This window comes from Oncorhynchus masou, chromosome 32, assembly GCF_036934945.1.
Source record: "Oncorhynchus masou masou isolate Uvic2021 chromosome 32, UVic_Omas_1.1, whole genome shotgun sequence".
NCBI lineage: Eukaryota > Metazoa > Chordata > Actinopteri > Salmoniformes > Salmonidae > Oncorhynchus > Oncorhynchus masou.
In genome coordinates, this window is record NC_088243.1 from 57167483 (window position 1) to 57186685 (window position 19203).

General features: G+C 43.5%; 1 protein-coding gene across 2 annotated transcripts; it reads right to left on the reverse strand.

The window, feature by feature from the left end:
• Nucleotides 1–832: 832 nt before the first annotated feature.
• On the reverse strand, nucleotides 833–9956 carry LOC135526282 (eukaryotic peptide chain release factor subunit 1-like). Of its 2 annotated transcripts, none has more exons than XM_064954529.1 (11): nucleotides 9847–9956; nucleotides 9335–9446; nucleotides 7650–7825; nucleotides 6322–6461; nucleotides 4913–5051; nucleotides 4584–4774; nucleotides 4279–4408; nucleotides 3891–4064; nucleotides 3060–3124; nucleotides 2783–2930; nucleotides 833–1569 (listed from the first exon to the last, which is right to left on the reverse strand). In XM_064954529.1, exons 2-11 carry the CDS (start codon nucleotides 9418–9420, stop codon nucleotides 1487–1489), a joined length of 1332 nt encoding a protein of 443 aa, XP_064810601.1. In that variant the 5' UTR covers nucleotides 9421–9446; nucleotides 9847–9956; the 3' UTR covers nucleotides 833–1486. The 2 variants fall into 2 exon arrangements, with proteins under 2 accessions (XP_064810601.1, XP_064810600.1); XM_064954528.1 differs by lacking the exon at nucleotides 9847–9956 and adding an exon at nucleotides 9576–9682.
• Nucleotides 9957–19203: the final 9247 nt, after the last annotated feature.

Below are 19203 nucleotides of genomic sequence, written 5' to 3' on the forward strand. Positions count from 1 at the left end.
TGTCGTGCTATCAAGGCATTCCCCTAACAGAAGGCCAAATGTTTGAAGATGCTGCCATTCTGAGAAACACATCAAAACTATACCACTCATCACTTTTAGAACGATACCAAAATATGCTTTCCGAGTCTGAGATGACTCGCGTCATTTGTTAACATAGTACATAAAGGAATATGGACGAGCAAGCAAGCAAAACCTATTTTGCACTACTTCTAATATAACACTGTAAATTAATGTAGACACTAGCATACAAGCACCAGATCATTTGTAGAATGGCTAAAATGACATCTAGGCATGTATCTTTTCAGTGCTTGGGGTATCACTACAGACACCCTGGTTCGATTCCAGGCTGCATCACAACCGGCCGTGATTGGGAGTCCCTTAGGGCCGTGCACAATTGGCCCAGCGTTGTCCGGGTTTGGCCATCATAAATAAGAATTTGTTCTTAACCGACTTGCCTAGTTAAATAATGGTTCAAACTTTAAAAATTAAATGAGCAATGTGGGCAAATGTATTTGTAACAAATAGTGTAGAATGAGTTTCTCCTGAATTACACATTCTCCTTACCTTTTTGACAGCAATTGATTTGAGATTTTAAAAACCTGACCAGTGAATCTACCTCTAAAGTCCTCATTGATTAGAATTCAGTATCCTTATTTTCCACACCAAATAAAATACATGCACCATGATGATCATTACAGCAAAACAATTCAGACATTCTAGTCACACTCATTGGTGCTTGTTGGCCAAAGAAACCTTTCATTGGTGGGGAAGCAGGAAGAACCAGCCGCTCTTGGAAGGCCAGCCATTTCACAGGATTGTAGACGACAGCGGATGAGGAGGTAGCAATGGTTTTGAGCAGTTCAAATTTAATACCCCCTCCCCTTTGCTACAGAAACCCAGGTAAAAAAAAAAAAAAACTCCCCACTCTCACAAAATTACAACAGCAGGAACCAATAAAAAAATGAAATGCATTTTTTTTACGCATTGAAGATGGGGGAAGGAGGGAGGGCAAGGACAGGATGAGGGGAAGAAATAATCAATTTTTTCTATATGCGAGGAGTGAGTCCATAGTCTTCATCAGACCGTCTTAATCAAACCAGGGGGACGGTGGGTGGCAGCGAGTGTGGATTGCTGGGAACTTGCTGTTGTGTTCATTCAAAATGGAGGGGAAAAAAAATCTACGAACAAAAAATATTTGAGTCAAGTCCAATCCAACCAGGGGAAGGAACCAGCACTCTAAGGCAGGGATTCATTCAGGAAGGGTTGTGTCCCTCTATGGATTGAAATCAAATTTCACTCTTCAGCCTGTGTGAGCGTTAGTGGAAGTGTGTGTATATGCATTTAAAATTGAATGTAATGTATATGTCTGTCTATATGTCTGTCCCCTCTCACTTGCTGCAAAAGATAAGTCATTTCTTTCCTTATTTCTTCATTCATTCTTGCAGGTTTTTCCCCCCTCTTTCTCCTTAATTCAGTTCCCTACTACCTAGTAGTCATCTAAATCGAAAAACTCATCGTCCTCTGCCTGGTAATCTATGGCCTGGAAATCCACCCTGTACCGCAAGCATCCTGAGAAAGAGAGAGAGAGTCAATTATCCAGGTGAAGACTTCTGCTGGATTGAAGGGTCATTACTAATGTTAGCATGAGATCAAATTCAAAAGCCTGTGAACTACCTCCACAACATGACCATAACAGAGACACCTACACTACCGTTCAAAAGTTTGGGATCACTTAGAAATGTCCTGGTTTTTGAAAGAGAATCACATTTTCTTCTCCATTAAAACATCAAATTGATCAGAAATACAGTGTAAACATTGTTAATGTTGTAAATTACTATTGTAGCTGAAAATGGCTGAGTTTTAATGGAATATCTACGTAGGAGTACAGAGGCCCATTATCAGCAACCATCACTGTGTTCCAATGGCACGTTGTGTTAGCGAAGGCTATTCCATGCAAGAAATTGCCAAGAAACTGAAGATCTCGTACAACGCCGTTTACTACTCCCTTCACAGAACAGCGCAAACTGGCTCTAACCAGAATAGAAAGAGTGGGAGGCCCCGGTGCACAACTGAGCAAGAGGACAAGTACATCAGTGTCTAGTTTGAGAAACAGACACCCCAAGTCCTCAACTGGCAGCTTCATTAAATAGTACCCGCAAAACACCAGTCTCAACATCAACAGTGAAGAGGTGACTCCGGGATGCTGACCTTCTAGACAGAGTTCCTCAGTCCAGTGTCTGTGTTCTTTTGCGCATCTTAATCTTTTATTTTTATTGGGCAGTCAGATATAGCTTTTCTTTGCAACTCTGCCTAGAAGGCCAGCATCCCGGAGTCGCCTCTTCACTGTTGATGTTGAGACTGGTGTTTTGCGGGTACTAATTATTGACGACTTGTGAGGCATCGGTTTCTCAAATCAACAGTTTTTAGCTGTGCTAACAATTGCTAAAGGGTTTTCTAATGATCAATTAGACTTAAAATTATAAACTTGGATTAGCTAACACAACGTGCCATTGGAACACAGGAGTGATGGTTGCTGATAATGGGCCTCTGTACACCTACGTAGATATTCCATAATATATATATATTTTAATCAGCTACAATAGTCATTTACAACATTAGCAATGTCTACACCGTATTTCTGATCAATTCAATGTTATTTTAAAAATGGACAAAAAAAAATGATTTTCTTTCAAAAACAAAGATATTTCTAAGTGACCCCCAAACTGTTGAACGGTGGTGTATGTTATAACCCTACAATAACAAGTGGCTGGTGCGGACTCACCCCCGATGCCTCCAAAGCCCTTGACAAACTGGGAGCCTTCTTGACTCTTGTCTGTGACGATCTCCAGCGTGGCTCCAAACTTCTTGTAGTTATTGGCGAACCACTCCAGCAGAGGCATGCTCTCAATCAGCTCGTGGTCCTGCCCAGTCTGTGAACATGAGCACACACCAAATGAACACAGAGAGCGCAAAGAAATGTTTACAAGTAAGCAACAAATTGAACTGCCCGAATGGGCAACTGTGTGTATGACACCAAGGGATAGAGAACAGGGCTTTACCTCCTTGTCTGTGAAGTGGGATTTGTCTTTCTCCTGCTCTGGTGTTAAATACAGAGTCTTCTCATCTGAAACACAAACAGCCAATGGAGACAGGGAATGAGAACACATATCAAATCAAATTTTATTTGTCACATACACATGCTTAGCAGATGTTAATGTGAGTGTAGCGGCCTCCCGGGTGGCGCAGTGGTTAAGGGCGCTGTACTGCAGCGCCAGCTGTGCCATCAGAGACTCTGGGTTCGTGACCAGGCTCTGTCGTAACCGGCCGCGACCGGGAGGTCCGTGGGGCAACGCACAATTGGCCTAGCATCGCCCGGGTTAGGGAGGGCTTGGTCGGTAGGAATGTCCTTGTCTCATCGCGCACCAGCGACTCCTGTGGCGGGACGGTTGCCAGGTACACGTGTTTCCTCCAGCACATTGGTGCGGCTGGCTTCCGGGTCGGATGTGCGCTGTGTTAAGAAGCAGTGCGGCTGGTTGGGTTGTGTATCGGAGGGCGCATGACTTTCAACCTTCGTCTCTCCCGAGCCCGTACGGGAGTTGTAGCGATGAGACAAGATAGTAGCTACTACAACAATTGGATACCACGAAATTGGGGAGAAAAAAGGGGTAAAGTAAAAATTCAACAAACAAAAAATCAACAAAAATGTGAGTGTAGCGAAATGCTTCTATGGTGCTTGTGCTTCTAGTTCCGACAATGCAGTAATAACCAACGAGTAATCTAACCTAACAATGGTGTGTGTGTGAAAAGGGAATGCATCTGTAGCATTCTCTGCTCAGTTGTTCTACTTCACGGAGCAAGACAACATACTGCACAGGTATGTGTGTGTGTACCGTTCTCTGTTCCGATGCTCTCGGCCCCGTGCAGGCGAAGGATGTAACGCATGGTGTCCAGGTTCTCATAGACGATGAGGATCTCCACAGCTCCCATCTCCAGGGCTTTGAGTGTGTCCTCCACCCCAAAACAGTACTTCCCCGTGTCCTGACTGATCTCATCAAAGTACCGCCCTGCAGCCAGAGAGAAAATGGGGGGGGGGATAAAGGGTCAAATAAAAAAGAATGAGTGACTGGGGGATGGAAATGGGGTAGCAATCATTATCACTCATCATCATTCACAATCTTCACTAACCCGAACAAACAAACACCGTACAAACGCAGGCACAGGCAAACATTCGCTGGTATAACCCAAAATCTAACCTCAACATGTGCCACAAACACACACCTATGAGCTTCTTTTCCTGGATGAACTTGACGTTGGAGAGGACCTCCGCCGACAGTTCGATGGCCTGGTTGAAGCCATTCTCTCCTCCGTACGAGATGTCCACCAGCTTCAGAATCTTCGCCTGTAACCTCTGCGCGCACGCACACAAACAAACAAACCAGGGGTTAGTGTGCAGTGCTATGCATTGTCACTAAGAATGAGCAAATCCACAAGAGGAATTGCACCAAAAAGCATCAGTCTGACAAAGGACTGACTGATCACAGTAAGGATCAGCGCAGCATAAACCATCTCAAACACACACTTACAGGGTCAAACATGTCGGACTGGCTGAGCTCAGTCTTGAAGTCGGCAGACCCTGCTAGGACCATTCCAGCAACGTTGACCTTGTCGTTGGACACATAGAGCTGGACAGCTGTCTCAGCCACCTTCCTCACATAGTTGTGCCTCTTCTCCATCCTCAGACGGGCAAACCGCAGAGCAGACTGACCTCCTCTGCCTGACAGAGTGAGAGAACGTTAGATGGATAGAAAAGTAGTGATGGGGGAATAATACATTTTTTTGATCAATTGTTCTTGTTTAAAATTTCTAATGTTCTTGTTCTTATGTCCGTCTGTGTGTAATGAGCGGAGCGTACCGTGTTTTTTGGGCAGGTCCACTGTGAACTTGTGCAGCACCTCTCTGGTGTTCCCCTGGAGTGTCCCGAAGAGAGCCCCGCTACCATCGATCACTATGAAACCAAACTTACTGTCATCGGACAGCAGGGCCGTCAGTGCCTGGAGAAAGGGAGAGAGTAGATAGGGAAAAAGAAAGACAGAGGGCATTTTCATTACAATTTCATTGCCATTAAACATCCACAAAGAGGAGACATTCAGAAGGCACTGTAAGTATTCAGACCCCTTGATATTTTCTACATGTTGTTATGTCACAGATCTGGGGAAGGGTACAAACATTTCTGCAGCATTGAAGGTCCACAAGAACACAGTGTCTTCCATCATTCCTAAACGGAAGAAGTTTGGAACCGCCAAGACTCTTCCTAGAGCTGGCCACCAGGCCAAACTGAGCTATTGGGGGAGAAGGGCCTTGGCCAGGGAGGTGACCAAGAACCCGATGGTCACTCTGACAGAGCTCTATAGTTCCTCTGTGGAGATGGGAGAACCTTCCAGAAGACAACCATCTCTGCAGTGCTCCACCAAATCAGGCCTTTATGGTAGTGGCCAGACGGAAGCCACACTTCAGTAAAAGGCACATGACAGCCCACTTGGAGTTTGCCAAAATGCACCTAAAAACTCCATGAGAAAAAAGATTCTCTTGTCTGATGAAACCAAGATTGAATTCTTTGGCCTGAATGCCAAGCATCACGTCTGGAGGAAACCTGGCACCATCCCTACGGTGAAGCATGGTGGTGGAAGCATCATGCGGTGGGGATGATTTTCAGCAACAGGGACTGGGAGACAAGAAGGATCGAGGGAAAGATGAACGGAGCAAAGTACAGAGATCCTTGATGAAAACCTGCTCCAGACCTTCCAACAGGACAATGACCCTAAGCACACAGCCAAGACAACTCAGGAGTGGCTTCGACAAGTCCCTGAATGTCTTTGAGTGGCCCAGCCAGAGCCCGGACTTGAACCCAACCAAACCTGAAAATATCTGTGCAGCAACGCTCCATGTCCAACCTGACAAAGCTTGAGAGAGGATCTGCAGAGAAGAATGGGGGAAACTTCCGAAATACAGGTGTGTCAAGCTTGTAGCGTCATACCCAAAAAGACTCGAGGCTGTAATCGCTGCCAAAGGTACTTCAACGACGTAGTGAGTAAAGGGTCTGAATACTTATGTAAATGTGATGTTTTTTTTTTTAAATGTTATAAATAAGCAGAAAATTCTAAATAATTGTTTTTGCTTTGTCATTATGGGGTATTGTGTGTAGATTGGGGGGGGGGGCAATTTAATCAATTTTAGAATAAGGGATGTAACGTAACAAAATGTGGAAAAAGTCAAGGGGTCTGAATACTTTCCAAAGACACTGTACATATGTAGAGCTCCTACCTCAGTGTGGAACTTGTTGTCACAGAGGTACAGAGAGGTGTTGATGGGTTTAAAAGGCTCAAAGTCTATGTTGACTTTCTTCTCTTTGCCCTCGTCTGTCACAATGGTCCCACAGTACACCACCAGGCCGTTAGGGGGCACTGCAAGAGAGAGTTGGGACTTAACAGTCAACACAGGCAAGACCGAGTGACCCTTAACCCCTCTAGGCTAGGGGGCAGTATTTTCACGTCCGGGTGAAAAGCATGCCCAAAGTAAACTGCCTGCTACTCGGGCCCAGAAGCTAGGATATCATATTATTCGTAGATTTGGATAGAAAACACTGAAGTTTCTAAAACTGTTTGAATGATGTATGTAAGTATAACAGAACTTATTTGGCAGGCAAAACCCTGTGGACAAACCATCCAGGATTTGTTGTCACTCTTTTCAATGGTTTTTCTATGTGGATCTAGATTTCTAAGGCACTTGGCTTGCAGTTCCTATCGCTTCCACTGGATGTCAACAGTCTTTAGAAATTGGTTAATGTAATGAAGAAGTAGAGTCGAGCCTAGTCTACTGTTGTGGTTTGGGCGCGCGACCTGAAAGCTTGCTCCACATTGTTTTTATCCGCTATTGAACGCAGTTTATCCCATCTTAAATGTTATCGATTATTTAAGTTTAAAAATACCCAAAGTTGTATTAGGAAAATTGTTTGAAATGTTTGGACATAGATTACATGTAACTTATTAGATATTTTGTAGTCATGTTGCGCGAGTTGGAACCTGTGTTTTTCTGGATCAAACGTGCCAAATAAATTGACATTTTGGAGATATAACGACAGAATTAATCAAACATCCCAAATGGTCCTTTTGTTCATGGGACATATTGGAGTGCCAACAGAAGAAGCTCTTCAAATGTAATGCATGAATTGTATTGTTATTTCTGAGTTTTGTGTCGCGCCTGGCGGGATGAAATATGATTGCCTGTTTGTTTGATGGAGCTCTGTCCTCAGATAATCACATGGTTTGCTTTTGCCATAAATCCTTTTTGAAATCTGACACGGTGACTGGATTAACAAGAAGTAAAGCTTTAATTTAGTGTATTGCACTTGTGATTGTATGAATGTTAAATATTTCAAATAATTTAATTTGAATTTGGCGCTCTGCCATTTCACCAGATGTTGGCCAGGTGGGACGCTACCATCCTACCCGCCCATAAGAAGTTAAGAAATATACACAACTAACAAGAAAGAGAGACATCCTTGCTGTAGCTTTGGAGTCCACTGTGAGGAGGTCAAGGCTCCTAGCACAGATACATGACGACACAGTTACAAATTAACACAAATCACTCACCCTTATTGTATAGCTTTAGTCTCTGCTGTACAGAGGTAATAGCCCCGAGCACAGAGAGCCTGTTGACTCTGCTCTTGATGTTGGAGGCTGTCCCAAACTCATCAGCCAACATCTTGGCCACTCTGGAGATCTGGTCCTTAGGGGGAATGATCAGCGAGATCATACTGGTTCCATTACTGAGGATAGAGATACAGATAGTGTATTTACACAACCTTGTGTAAAGTGTGTGTTTATGTAACTGTCTTAGTCATATCAATCTCTGAAAGGAAGGAATATGCTTTCATAATCAAAACAAATCTGCCACCCATCAACCCCCCCTCTCTAATATTACCTGACCCATATCTACCCTTGTAACACACACCTCAACTTTAAAACAGTCTGACACCAAACATTACTGTCTGAAAGTGGAGGGGCACACAGTCCCATACAGAACAGTAAGTTCTGTCCTTGACACCAACGACTGCGCTAAAACCCCACCGTGCCACATTCACTACCAGTTAAAGGCAAACCAGCGAGCCATACATGTAGACGCTGCATACATACAGGTAGTTGGTTAGTGAATATAGGCCAAATTGTCAACCGTATGTGTATGTAGCAGAGGATTCTGTGCCAGTGGACAATAAGAACACTTTGGGGGCAAAGCGCTCCCATTTGCCTAGTCACACTGCCAAGTAAGCCACATAGCTAGCTTTGTCAAACTACTTATCTAAATGAATATGGATGACCGCTAGCTAACTACACACATTGTCAACAAAGGAATAGGAAATGGCAGTCATGTTTGAGTAGCAAGCAGCAGGCACACGTTGCTTTAAGCCTTCCACTCCCAAATACAAGACATGCTCAATGCTGTATCTTGAAAGCAAGCCAACATAGCCAACAACTGCTTTATCTATCGCAGCATATGGGAACATACTGGTGTCAGTTAGGTGCAATTGTACTGGTTTGCACAAAGACCAGTCCATGGGAAGACAACGTTAAATACAATTCTGTTTCAACTTACTGTGCCAGTGGCACCACATGTGGCCAAAAAAGACAACTTGCTCGGGACTTTTATTGACGACATGATGCAGAGGAAGTTGGTCTACAACAGCCCATGTTTGGAAAGTCAGTTAAACATTAAACGATCCTCTAGATATTTTGTCTCAACCCCCCCCCTCCCCCCCCCCTTCTCCGTCACAATGACCAACCGTCCTGCCCACTGCCACAGTACTGGCAGTTAAGTTGAAATTAGCTTCTGGCTTCCCAATGACTGTTTTTGTGCAACCCAATACAATTGTAAACAAGGCTAGTGTATACTGTACACCCGCGTTGCTAAAAGCACCCAGTCGTCGGTGTGATATACAAACGACCCCGCTGTTCTAAAGACCCCATCCACAGATGCCGGCATTTTCGACTAACATGTAGCTAACTGGCTAACTAACCCGGACAGAAATACACACAAGTAACCGAGCTAGCTACAAATAACACGAATGGCATCATACTAATTATACGACACAAATCGAATATTGGTAGGAACTAACGTATTTCCAATGTTGACTGTGTTAATAGTACGTTAACCGGCTAGCTAGTACCACTCCCAAAATTCGTCCTCGCCTATCCAGCTGTCCATTCAGGTCTGCATATCTCCGTCTCCCTCCGACACCCAGTGATACGTCCTGTATCGTGTGCCCATTTCAACCACTTACCCTCGGGCAGCTTCCAAACTTTTAATCAACTTCTTGATTTTCCATATCTCCACGTTCCTGTCCGCTGCGTTAGGGTCGTCCGCCATCTTTCCTGCTGTAATCGCTTCAGCACCTGAAAGAGAAGAACGTCAACTAGTTGGCTAACGTCGCATCAGCCGCGAACACAAAGGATAGATTTAGCTAACTTCACAAGGTTCAGTGACCGGATTTTAGGTTGCCAGGGTGACAGTTGTGTGTCTACCTCTCTGAGCTAGAAGCGGGTGTCAGAGAGGGACCTGACCAGTGTGGTGGACCGACCGGGAGGAAAGACTCTACCCCGCTGCTGTGTCAGTAAAGTGCGCGGAAAAAACTAGGCCTACGCACTCTTCCCAGGCCCTAGTGTCCACCCCATTCACTGTCTAAAGTCGCAACCCGACCTAGTTTCAACTCTCTTCCTCGAGAAAACGTTAAATCATCCAAATGTCAACTGGTTCCAAACCCTTTCATTTACAAAAACGACGACGATACCGTACCTGCCTCCGGCAAAGCCACTCCGGTCACTGCGCTACAGCTGCCGCTCTAGTTCGGTCGTCGGTGAAATGACGTTGTCCACTTGCCTCTCCTGCCGGTTCCTCTCTACCACACTCCATAGGCTTCGCGTGGTGAGATCGGGGCTCACATGTGGGACTTCCTGGAAACGTAGAAACACTGAGGTACATTTCTGGTTGGTCAAAACTCCATGTTGATCATGGATATCTATACGGTGATTGGAGTGATTCAATATTATACGAAGATGGGCGGGGATATCTCAAAATGGTTCATAAGGGATTTGTAGTCAAAATTATAATTTCTTATTAATCTCAATTTAAAGTTCTCCTGAACTTCTTTAGTGACTATGATGGGAAAAAAACGTAGTTTAACGTTTTAATGTCACATGAAATTACTTTCTTGCTAGCTCTAAACCCAACCATGCAGTAGTCAATATGATTGTAGTACTAAAAATAACACAAGTTAGAACAAAATCACACAATAATAAGAAGTAATAAGAACATGATAAGTAAGTAAGCTATATACAGAGTCAGTTCCAATGTATGCGCAGGGATACTGGAGTGATAGTGGTAGATACACTATATATACAAAAATATGTGGACACCCCTTCAAATTAGTGGATTTGGCTATTTCAGCCATACCTTTGCTGACAATTGTATAACATCGAGCAAATGTTAAGTTTGGTGGATGGAGAAAATGGTCTAGGGCTGTTTCTCATGGTTCGGGCTAGTCCCCTTAGTTCCAGTGAAGGGAAATCTTAACGATACAGCATACAATGACATACTAGACTATTCTGTCCAACTTTGTGGCAACAGTTTGGGGAAGACCCTTTTCTGTTTCAGCATGACAATGCCCCCGTGCACAAAGCGAGGTCCATACAGAAATGGTTTGTCGAGATCGGTGGGGAAGAACTTGACTGGCCTGCACAGAGCCCTGACCTCAACCCCATTAAACTCCTTTGGGATGAATTGGAACGCCGACTACGAGCCAGGCCTAATCACCCAACATCAGTGACCAACCTCACTAATGCTCTTGTGGCTGAATGAAAGCAAGTCCCCGCAGCAATGTTCCAACATCTTGAGGAAAGCCTTCAAAGAAGAGTGGAGGATGTTATAGCAGCAAATGGGGGATCAACTCCATATTGATACTCATGATTTTTGGAATGAGATGTCAGATAGGCAGATGTCCACATACTTTTGGCCATGTAGTGTATGTACAGGGTGACTAGGCATCAGGATATATGACACAGTGAGTAGCAGTAGCGTATATGTGGATTGTATGTGTATGTGTATGTGTGTGTGTGTGTGTGTGTGTTTGTGTGTGTGTGTGTTGGAGTGTCGGTGTGCATGAGTGTGTGGAGTCCTGTGAGGGTGCATAGAAACAAAATAAATGACAAGGGTTAACTCAGATAGTCTTTGTAGCCATTTTGTTAGCTATTTAGCAGTCTTATGGTTGGGGATAGAAGCTGTTCAGTAGCCTGTTGGTGTCCGGCTTGATGCAAGCCTTCACAACTGTACTTGTGTGTGGACCATTTTAAGTCCTTAGTGATTTGGACACAAAGAAACTTGATATCCTGAAGTCCACAATCAGCTCCTTGGTCTTACTGACATTGAGGGAGAGGTTGTTGTCATTGACCTCCTCCCTGTAGACTGTATTGTCGTCACCTGTGAAAAAGCATACCACCCATGTGTCGTCAACAAACTTGATGATGCTGTTGGTGCGTGGCCACGCAGCCTTGGGAGAGCAGGGAGCAGAGGAAGGGACTAAGCACACACCCCTGTGGGGCCCCCGTGATAGCTTAGCAATGTCATGAAATTAAAATACCAGTCACAATATCACATTAGCAAAGTTTGTTTGGTGGAATGATAGATTTTGTCAATTATGGAGCCACTAATTTCCTTTTCATGATATTGAGTATGCCCAAATGGTCAATTGCATTAAAAAAGAAAGTAATCTATAAGCAATATGGAGTTGAAAGTTCTACAAAATCTACATTATTTATTCCAAAGTCAAGCCCAGTTTTTTACCACTAGATGACAGCATTGATTCACTAGAGAAGGACCAATGTTACTTTACCAGTTATATGTACACATAACAGTGGTATTGGCATAAATTATATTTCTACCTCCCTTTTGCTTTCAGAACAGCCCCAATTCATCGGGTCATGGACTCTATAATATGACAAAAGCATTTCAAAGGGATGCTGGTGTTGACTCCAATGTTTCCAACAGTTGTGTCAAGTTGGTTTTTTATTTTTTATTTTACTAGGCAAGTCAGTTAAGAACAAATTCTTATTTTCAATGATGGCCTAGGAACAGTGGGTTAACTGCCTGTTCAGGGGCAGAATGACAGATTTGTACCTTGTCAGCTCGGGATTTGAACTTGCAACCTTCCGGTTACTAGTCCAACACTCCAACCACTAGGCTGCCGCCCCTGTTTGATGTCCTTTGGGTGGTGGACCATTCTTGATACACATGGGAAACTGTTGAGCTTGAAAAACCCAGCAGTGTTGCAGTTCTTGACACAACCGGTGCAACTGGCACCTACTACCATATTCTGTTCAAAGGCACTTAAAACTTTTGTCTTGCCCATTCACCCTCTGAATGACACACATACACAAATGTCTTAAGGCTTGAACAATCTTTCTTTAACCTGTCTCCTCCCCTTCATCTACACTTATTTAAGTGGATTTAACAAGTGACATCAATAAGGGATCATAGCTTTCGCCTGGATTCACCTGGTCAGTCTGTCATGGAAAGAACAGGTGTTCCTAATGTTTTGTACACTCAATCACAGAATTTAAGCTCTGCTATTCAGTTGAATTAAAATGACGTGCACACACACAACACACTCATGCAAGCACGCACGCACGCACGCACACTCACACACACACACACAAACCATCTGCACCCTCCACATCATAGAATTAGGAATTAAAATACTAGAATGGACATAAACCATTCTTATGAGGGGGTCAAAGGTCAGCCATTTTGTCAGGGAGTTGTTCAACGATGGTTTGCCAGTGCTGTGATAAGATGTGGTGTAAAACAATGTATGTCTGTTAACTAGCTAGCAAGACAGCTTTAGTTGAATGATGCCATACATTTTTCAAATTAACTGCAAATGTGTCAACATTCAATTCAAACAATGCAGTCGATCCACAGTCATACAATAAATGAGGTAAAGAAGTCAAAACAACAAAGACCAGTGGGGGATAGAAGAAGGACACTAAGGTTTGCGCACATTCCAAAAAGTTGATCGAACCAAGTGGATATTCCTCAAATCCGTCATGATTTATGTTTTGTAACAGGCCCACAATGTGTTTACTAAAGTCAGGTGTGGATGTATGTGGCTGTTTTCACTGCATAACATTTAGAAGTAGTCCCTTTTCAGGTTTAGAAGTGACTGCTAAATGTTAAGTCCCATATAAGTTGGTAACATAGCTAACACAGAGAAATTGGTGATGGTAGCAGGGACAAATTACCAAACGGGCATGCTGGGCATGTGGCCCGGGGGCCCCCAACCAGAAAAACAACAACATATTAACAAATAACAGTGCAACGCTTACTTACAGGCCTTTCCCAACAATGAAGAGAGAAATACTATAAAAATAATGACACAAGGAATAAATACACAATAACTTGGCTGTATACACAGGGTGCCAGTACTAAGTTGATGTGCAAAATAACAAAATGTTTTGAATTGCAAGAAATTTGCTTTAAAGCTACACAATTATCAGCCTCATGTCAAAATGTGTTGAACAGCATTATAAAACTGCACATTTTACTCTCTGCCCCATCGTAAAATGTGTTAAAATGCAGGAAGTTAGCTGTTTTCGGAGGTAGGTGCCCTGGGGCCTCAAATGCAGTAGGCTGGCCATGGTTGGTAGTCAAAGTCGTTTTTAACTGTAATGCAGTTGATGACATGAACATTGTTACGGATACAGTTATCCTGTGTGTGTGTGTATCCTGTGTGTGTGTTTCTTTTCTCTCCTTCTCCCCTCACAGGTGAAAATCATCACTCCCAATCAGTCAACAATCAATCATCAATCAGAAGACACACCTCCTCCTATTTCCTGACCTATCACAGTTCCTTCCCCATGGTTTAAAAACCCCATCATTTGTTTGTTCTGGAGCTCAGCCCAGCTCAGCTCAGCTCAATCTCTCTGTAAATGCCAGGTCTGTAGGTCTCTGTGTTTCACGCTCGCTTTGTGTCATAACCTCTCTTTTGTTTAAGCACCTCATAGCACTTTGTCATCACCTGTGAGTATTGTTTTTGGTTATGGTGTTTGTTTGCTGGTGGAAAAGGGGGAAACCAAGACAAGTCGCCCATGGGCATACACTACCCGTAGGTGAACTTTGTTAAATACACTAGTTAGAACTGGGCGGACCACCCACTGTATTTTTGGTTAGTTAGCTGTTGTTAAAGTAGGCTAGTCTAGCTTAGGGGTGTTTTTGAATACTTGTTTCTTTCCTTGGGTCCAGCCCAGCCCCTTTTCCTGCTCCCCCCATTACCGTGTGTTTATAAATAAACCTAGAGTTTGACGGTAGATTTCAGTTGTCGTGCTTATTTCGTTCACACTTTTCCTTTGTCACAATAATAATTTGCATGAGTTATGTTACGAGTCTCATTACCATCCCCCCTAGACTGTCGGGCCAAAAGGGATTCGTAACAAACATGTATTGGGGTTGACATCCGTACAGGCATTGTACACCAATTTTTACTTCAACTTAGTCTGAAATGCACAAAAAACAATAGCCTAAATGTCAGCAAATGTCAGCACATTCAGGATCTTTCCCCCACGGCATATTTCCATTGTTTTGGTCGAGTTCCATTGACCTCTTTACCACATCTATGGTTGAAATCAGTTGATGATAGGACTTAGACAAGTTGTAAAAGCATCAAGTACTGATATTGTATCATGTAATAACACACAGCTTTCCAAGAAAAGAAGAATTGAGACATTTATGGTCTGTTTACATATATTTTATGGAGACAATTGGTATGAAACTGTATCTATAACGATATATCACAATATTTTAGGTTGACAATATTTCTATTACACAATTTGTGATATATCGCATGACTTACTTTTATTTTCTTAAGTAAAATCAGGAAATGCATCACCTATGCTCTTCTGCCATTCATTCCAATTAGACTGGTTTTGGATTTTGTCCCTGAGCACAATGGCTGCCATTTTTACCCCATTCTGGAACTTTGAGGGTTGATGACATAGCCCCTCTATAGTAATTTAATAGGATCTCTATGCTCCACATACTCTCAGATTCCATTCCAATTTCCCCTCTGCCCTGATACCCATATTACAGAGATGAAATGACACAGCAGTTTGCTAGGCAGTCTGCCTCCAGAATAGATTCAGTACAATATAAACACCAATTCATCACTATGCCTGCAATCAGAGCTGTAATCTGGAAAGGCATCCGGCCTTGTGTTCAGTGTTCTTGTCAGAAAAGTTACATTTTTCCAAACGCAACAGATTCTCTATCATCCAGGGTCAGAGTGATCGCAGAGTACTGTCATTCTGCAACATCCGACAGGTAAGAGAAGGAAACTCATCAGACCTGATTTATTTCTGCCATAGATATTAAAAGTCCAGAAGACACTGTAATCTACAATATCACCTCGAATCATTTCTGGTGACTCCATAGCTTCAGGTAGAGGTTGACTAGGCATCAGGATATATGACACAGCGAGTAGCAGTAGCGTATATGTGGATTGTGTGTGCGTGTGTGTGTGGAAGGGTTATGGCGGGAGCAACCCCACACAGATGCCATCAGGTCCGCTCTGCTCCACTTTCCATCTGTGGCAATCTGCTAGAGGGGGGCTGAGTGATGGAGGGATGGAGGATGGAAGGAAAGAGTGATGTTGTGGTGTTCAAGGGCGTCACTGTGCTTGACACAACCCGAACAGAAGGGAAGGGCTGCTGCTTTGGGGGTGCCACACGCCACACCTGCTCTGTCACTAATGTCAGATTCAGTTTAGTCCCAATTCCCAGAAGACTGTGAGAGCAGACATGCACAGTACAGTCATTGGAGCAGACAGAGATGGCTCTACCAGTGAAAAGGTCCTGGCCTTATCCATAAGCAGGACAAAAACAAAAACGGACCTTGGATCATTGCTCAGGGGGAACCATATTGATAGCTCTGACTCAGAATTTCCCATTGAATAGTGGCGATCACACACCCCTGATGCTTCAATGTAGCAAATTATGAAACCATAGCTAGTTTTTCAGTCTAATTGCCATCACCATGGTTTATTAAGCCTGGACCCGCCTCTTTCTTGAGCAACCAGGTCACCCGTGATACAAGTCAGTATTCGACGTCCATCCATATCTGAGGACATCGGGAGATGACGTGGGATCCGGCCACTAGGGGCAACAGTGAGCGCTGTTACCTTCAGGTAGGTTTTCCAAACTTTAACCCTTACCTTAACCATCCGGAGTTAATGCCAAACCTTAAGATTTTGGAGTTTATGCCTAAACGTAACCTTAAACCCTTTGAAATTTGACGTTTCAGAAACATAGACGAACGTCTAATTCTGATGTGGGACTGTGAGAGCTAGGTTTCTTAAGATCAAAGACTGCGTAAACGGAGCTGTGCAAATACATCTTGAACGACTTTGATATTTATTTGACTCGTAATCTCTGGCGTTATAGAAAAGGGCCCCATTAATGCTTGGCAATTTTTTTTCTCCATCTGACAACTTCATGTCCCATTTGGAGGGTAAAGACGCAGCTCTCAGAGAGCCAGGGAAAACCTTTGAACCCCTCCGAGGGAATTAAGCAGAAGTTTTATTTTCCCCATGCTAATCTGTGACTCACTGTCTCTCTCCACCACATTCAGAGAGGGGATCATAATCGTCAGCACTTCAATAACTAGCATCCCCGCTAAATACACATCTTATTAAGCTGCTGCGTGTGTGTTTGTGAGCAAATCTGGCAGTGTCTGGCTAGTATCTTTTGTGTGCTGCTGCTGCTGCTTCTGCTAGGAAATGCTAAGATTTGGGGCGCCCATAGCCGGGGCTTTGCTGTGTGTTTTCCATCTTATCTCTGAGTCTACATTCTTGTCACACTCTCTGCCACTCCCTCTTTCTCCTCTCTCCGTCCTCCTCAGAGGCAGACAGGAGATTTACGGATCTGCACCCAAATATCAAGTGGATTAATCAGGAATGGAGAGAGGGAGCGTCATAAATATCAATGAGAGGGGGTGAGATGAGAGGAGGTACCCGCTCCTCTCCGTGTCCGCACACTGTAGAGCTATTAAGAGTTTATTAACGTGCTGGATTAACCCAATAACCTCTATTTAAAGAAGATGGGACATGCAGTCTATCTTAATGATGGATTTCATGGGGGTCACTCCTAAAGGGAATTGGGAGCCAGGGAAACAATGCCCGCCTCCACCGTTGAGTGTCATGGGGCGAAAGCCAAACGCCTTTCACCTATGAGGGATCTCTAGAGAGTTACTGTCCACCCTCTTGTACAGAAACCGTTTGGTGTGCTTAGTGGGGATATAGAGGCCCAAACTGCTTAACGTTGCAGGTTGAAGTTAAATATATAGAATGGGCCATTTATGCTACGTTAACCTTTACCTTTCACCAACCAAGCACGTCCCATAATACAACGTCCTGTACTGCAACAGCAGATGAGTTATTTCTGAGTATTAACATTAGAGTAAAGAGAGAGAGAGCAATGAATAATAAGTTATTTAGGAGGAACAATCAAGCCCCCTCAGCTAATGAATATGACAATTGCATGAGGGGCTGGTTTGACAACTGTCAACATGCCCTGTCAATGCTAGCCTAGTGGTTGATGCTATCTCAACACCTCTCGTTGATAACGCCTGCTGCCTAGTCCCTCAGGAGAAGCAGACACATTACCATATGTTCCTATCATCCTGAAAGCATCCCCGGAGATTCTAGAGTGTCTTTGTTTGGCTTGAGTCTGCAAGGGGAAATAGTAGGAAACAAATAGCGTTCAGCCATTTCAAACCATCTGCATCCACCCAGCCCATGGCATATTAGTTCTCTGAGAACCAACTTCCTGGGAGAATTGGTTGTGTGTGCATCAGTATTACAGTTCTGGATAAGACGGTTTAGTCTTGGTGCGGCTCATATTTTGAAAGTTTTCCGCTTCTATGACGTTCACTGAACAAGAGACCCGGCCCAGATGACTTTAGGTTCAGACATTGATCTAAGGTCAATATTGTGCATTTTCTCAAATGGATTTGAGAAGGGAAGACTGACCCTAGATCTGTGCCTAATGTGTAGTGTCTATCCATAGCTATATCAATCCACACCATCAGCCACAGATCACAGCCCGAACCAAGTCAGAAATCACTACGACAAAGCCACAATCATGACAGACTCAGAGAGATAGAATGATAGGAAGTAGAGGACAGAAGAGATGGAGCAAGATGGAGAGGGAAAGAGACTGAGAAATTGATTTCCCTCCAGCTGCATGAATCACATTGAGTACAAAAAGAACATTATCAAATCAATAGATTTAATATAGTGTGTTAGATGAAGACAAAGGCATGTCTGATGAGGGGAGTTAACTTTGACTGATGGCACTGAGACACATCAATATAGTCCATTTGCCTTTGGAGGAAGAATAAGCTATGTAGAATGCAATAACACAACTCCGAAACCTCTATAGGACTTGTTATATGCATAAATGTGAGGCTCATGTATGCGTGAGCGGGTGAGTGAGGGACTGAGTGAGTTAGTACGTGTCATATGCATGCCTACACGCACACTCATTTTGACGATGCAGCTGTGATTGGGTATGTCTGCAGGAATGTCTGTGTGTACGTGTGTGTGTGTGTGTGTGTGTTTACAGCACCTTCAGAAAGTATTCATACCCCTTGACTTATTCCAAATGTTGTTGTGTTACAGCCTGAATTCACAATGGATTTCTGACCCAACCATCTACACACAATACGCCATAATGACAAAGTGAATCATGTTTTTAGAAATGTTTGCCACAATTGTTGAAAATGAAATACAGAAACAGAGATTACAGCTGTGAGTCTTTCTGGGTAAGTCTCTAGGAATTTTGCACACCTGGATTGTACAATGTTTGCACATGTAATTTTTTTTGAATTATTCAAGCTCTGTCAAGCTGGATGTTGGATCATTGCGAGACAGCAATTTTCAAGTCATGCATATATTTTTAAGCCAATACAAGTCAAAAATGTAACTAGGTCACTCGGAAACATTCAATGTTGTAAGCAACTACTGTGTATATTTGGCCTTGTGTTTTAGGTTATTGTCCTGCTGAAAGGTGAATTTCTCTCCCAGGGTCTATTGGAAAGCAGACTGAA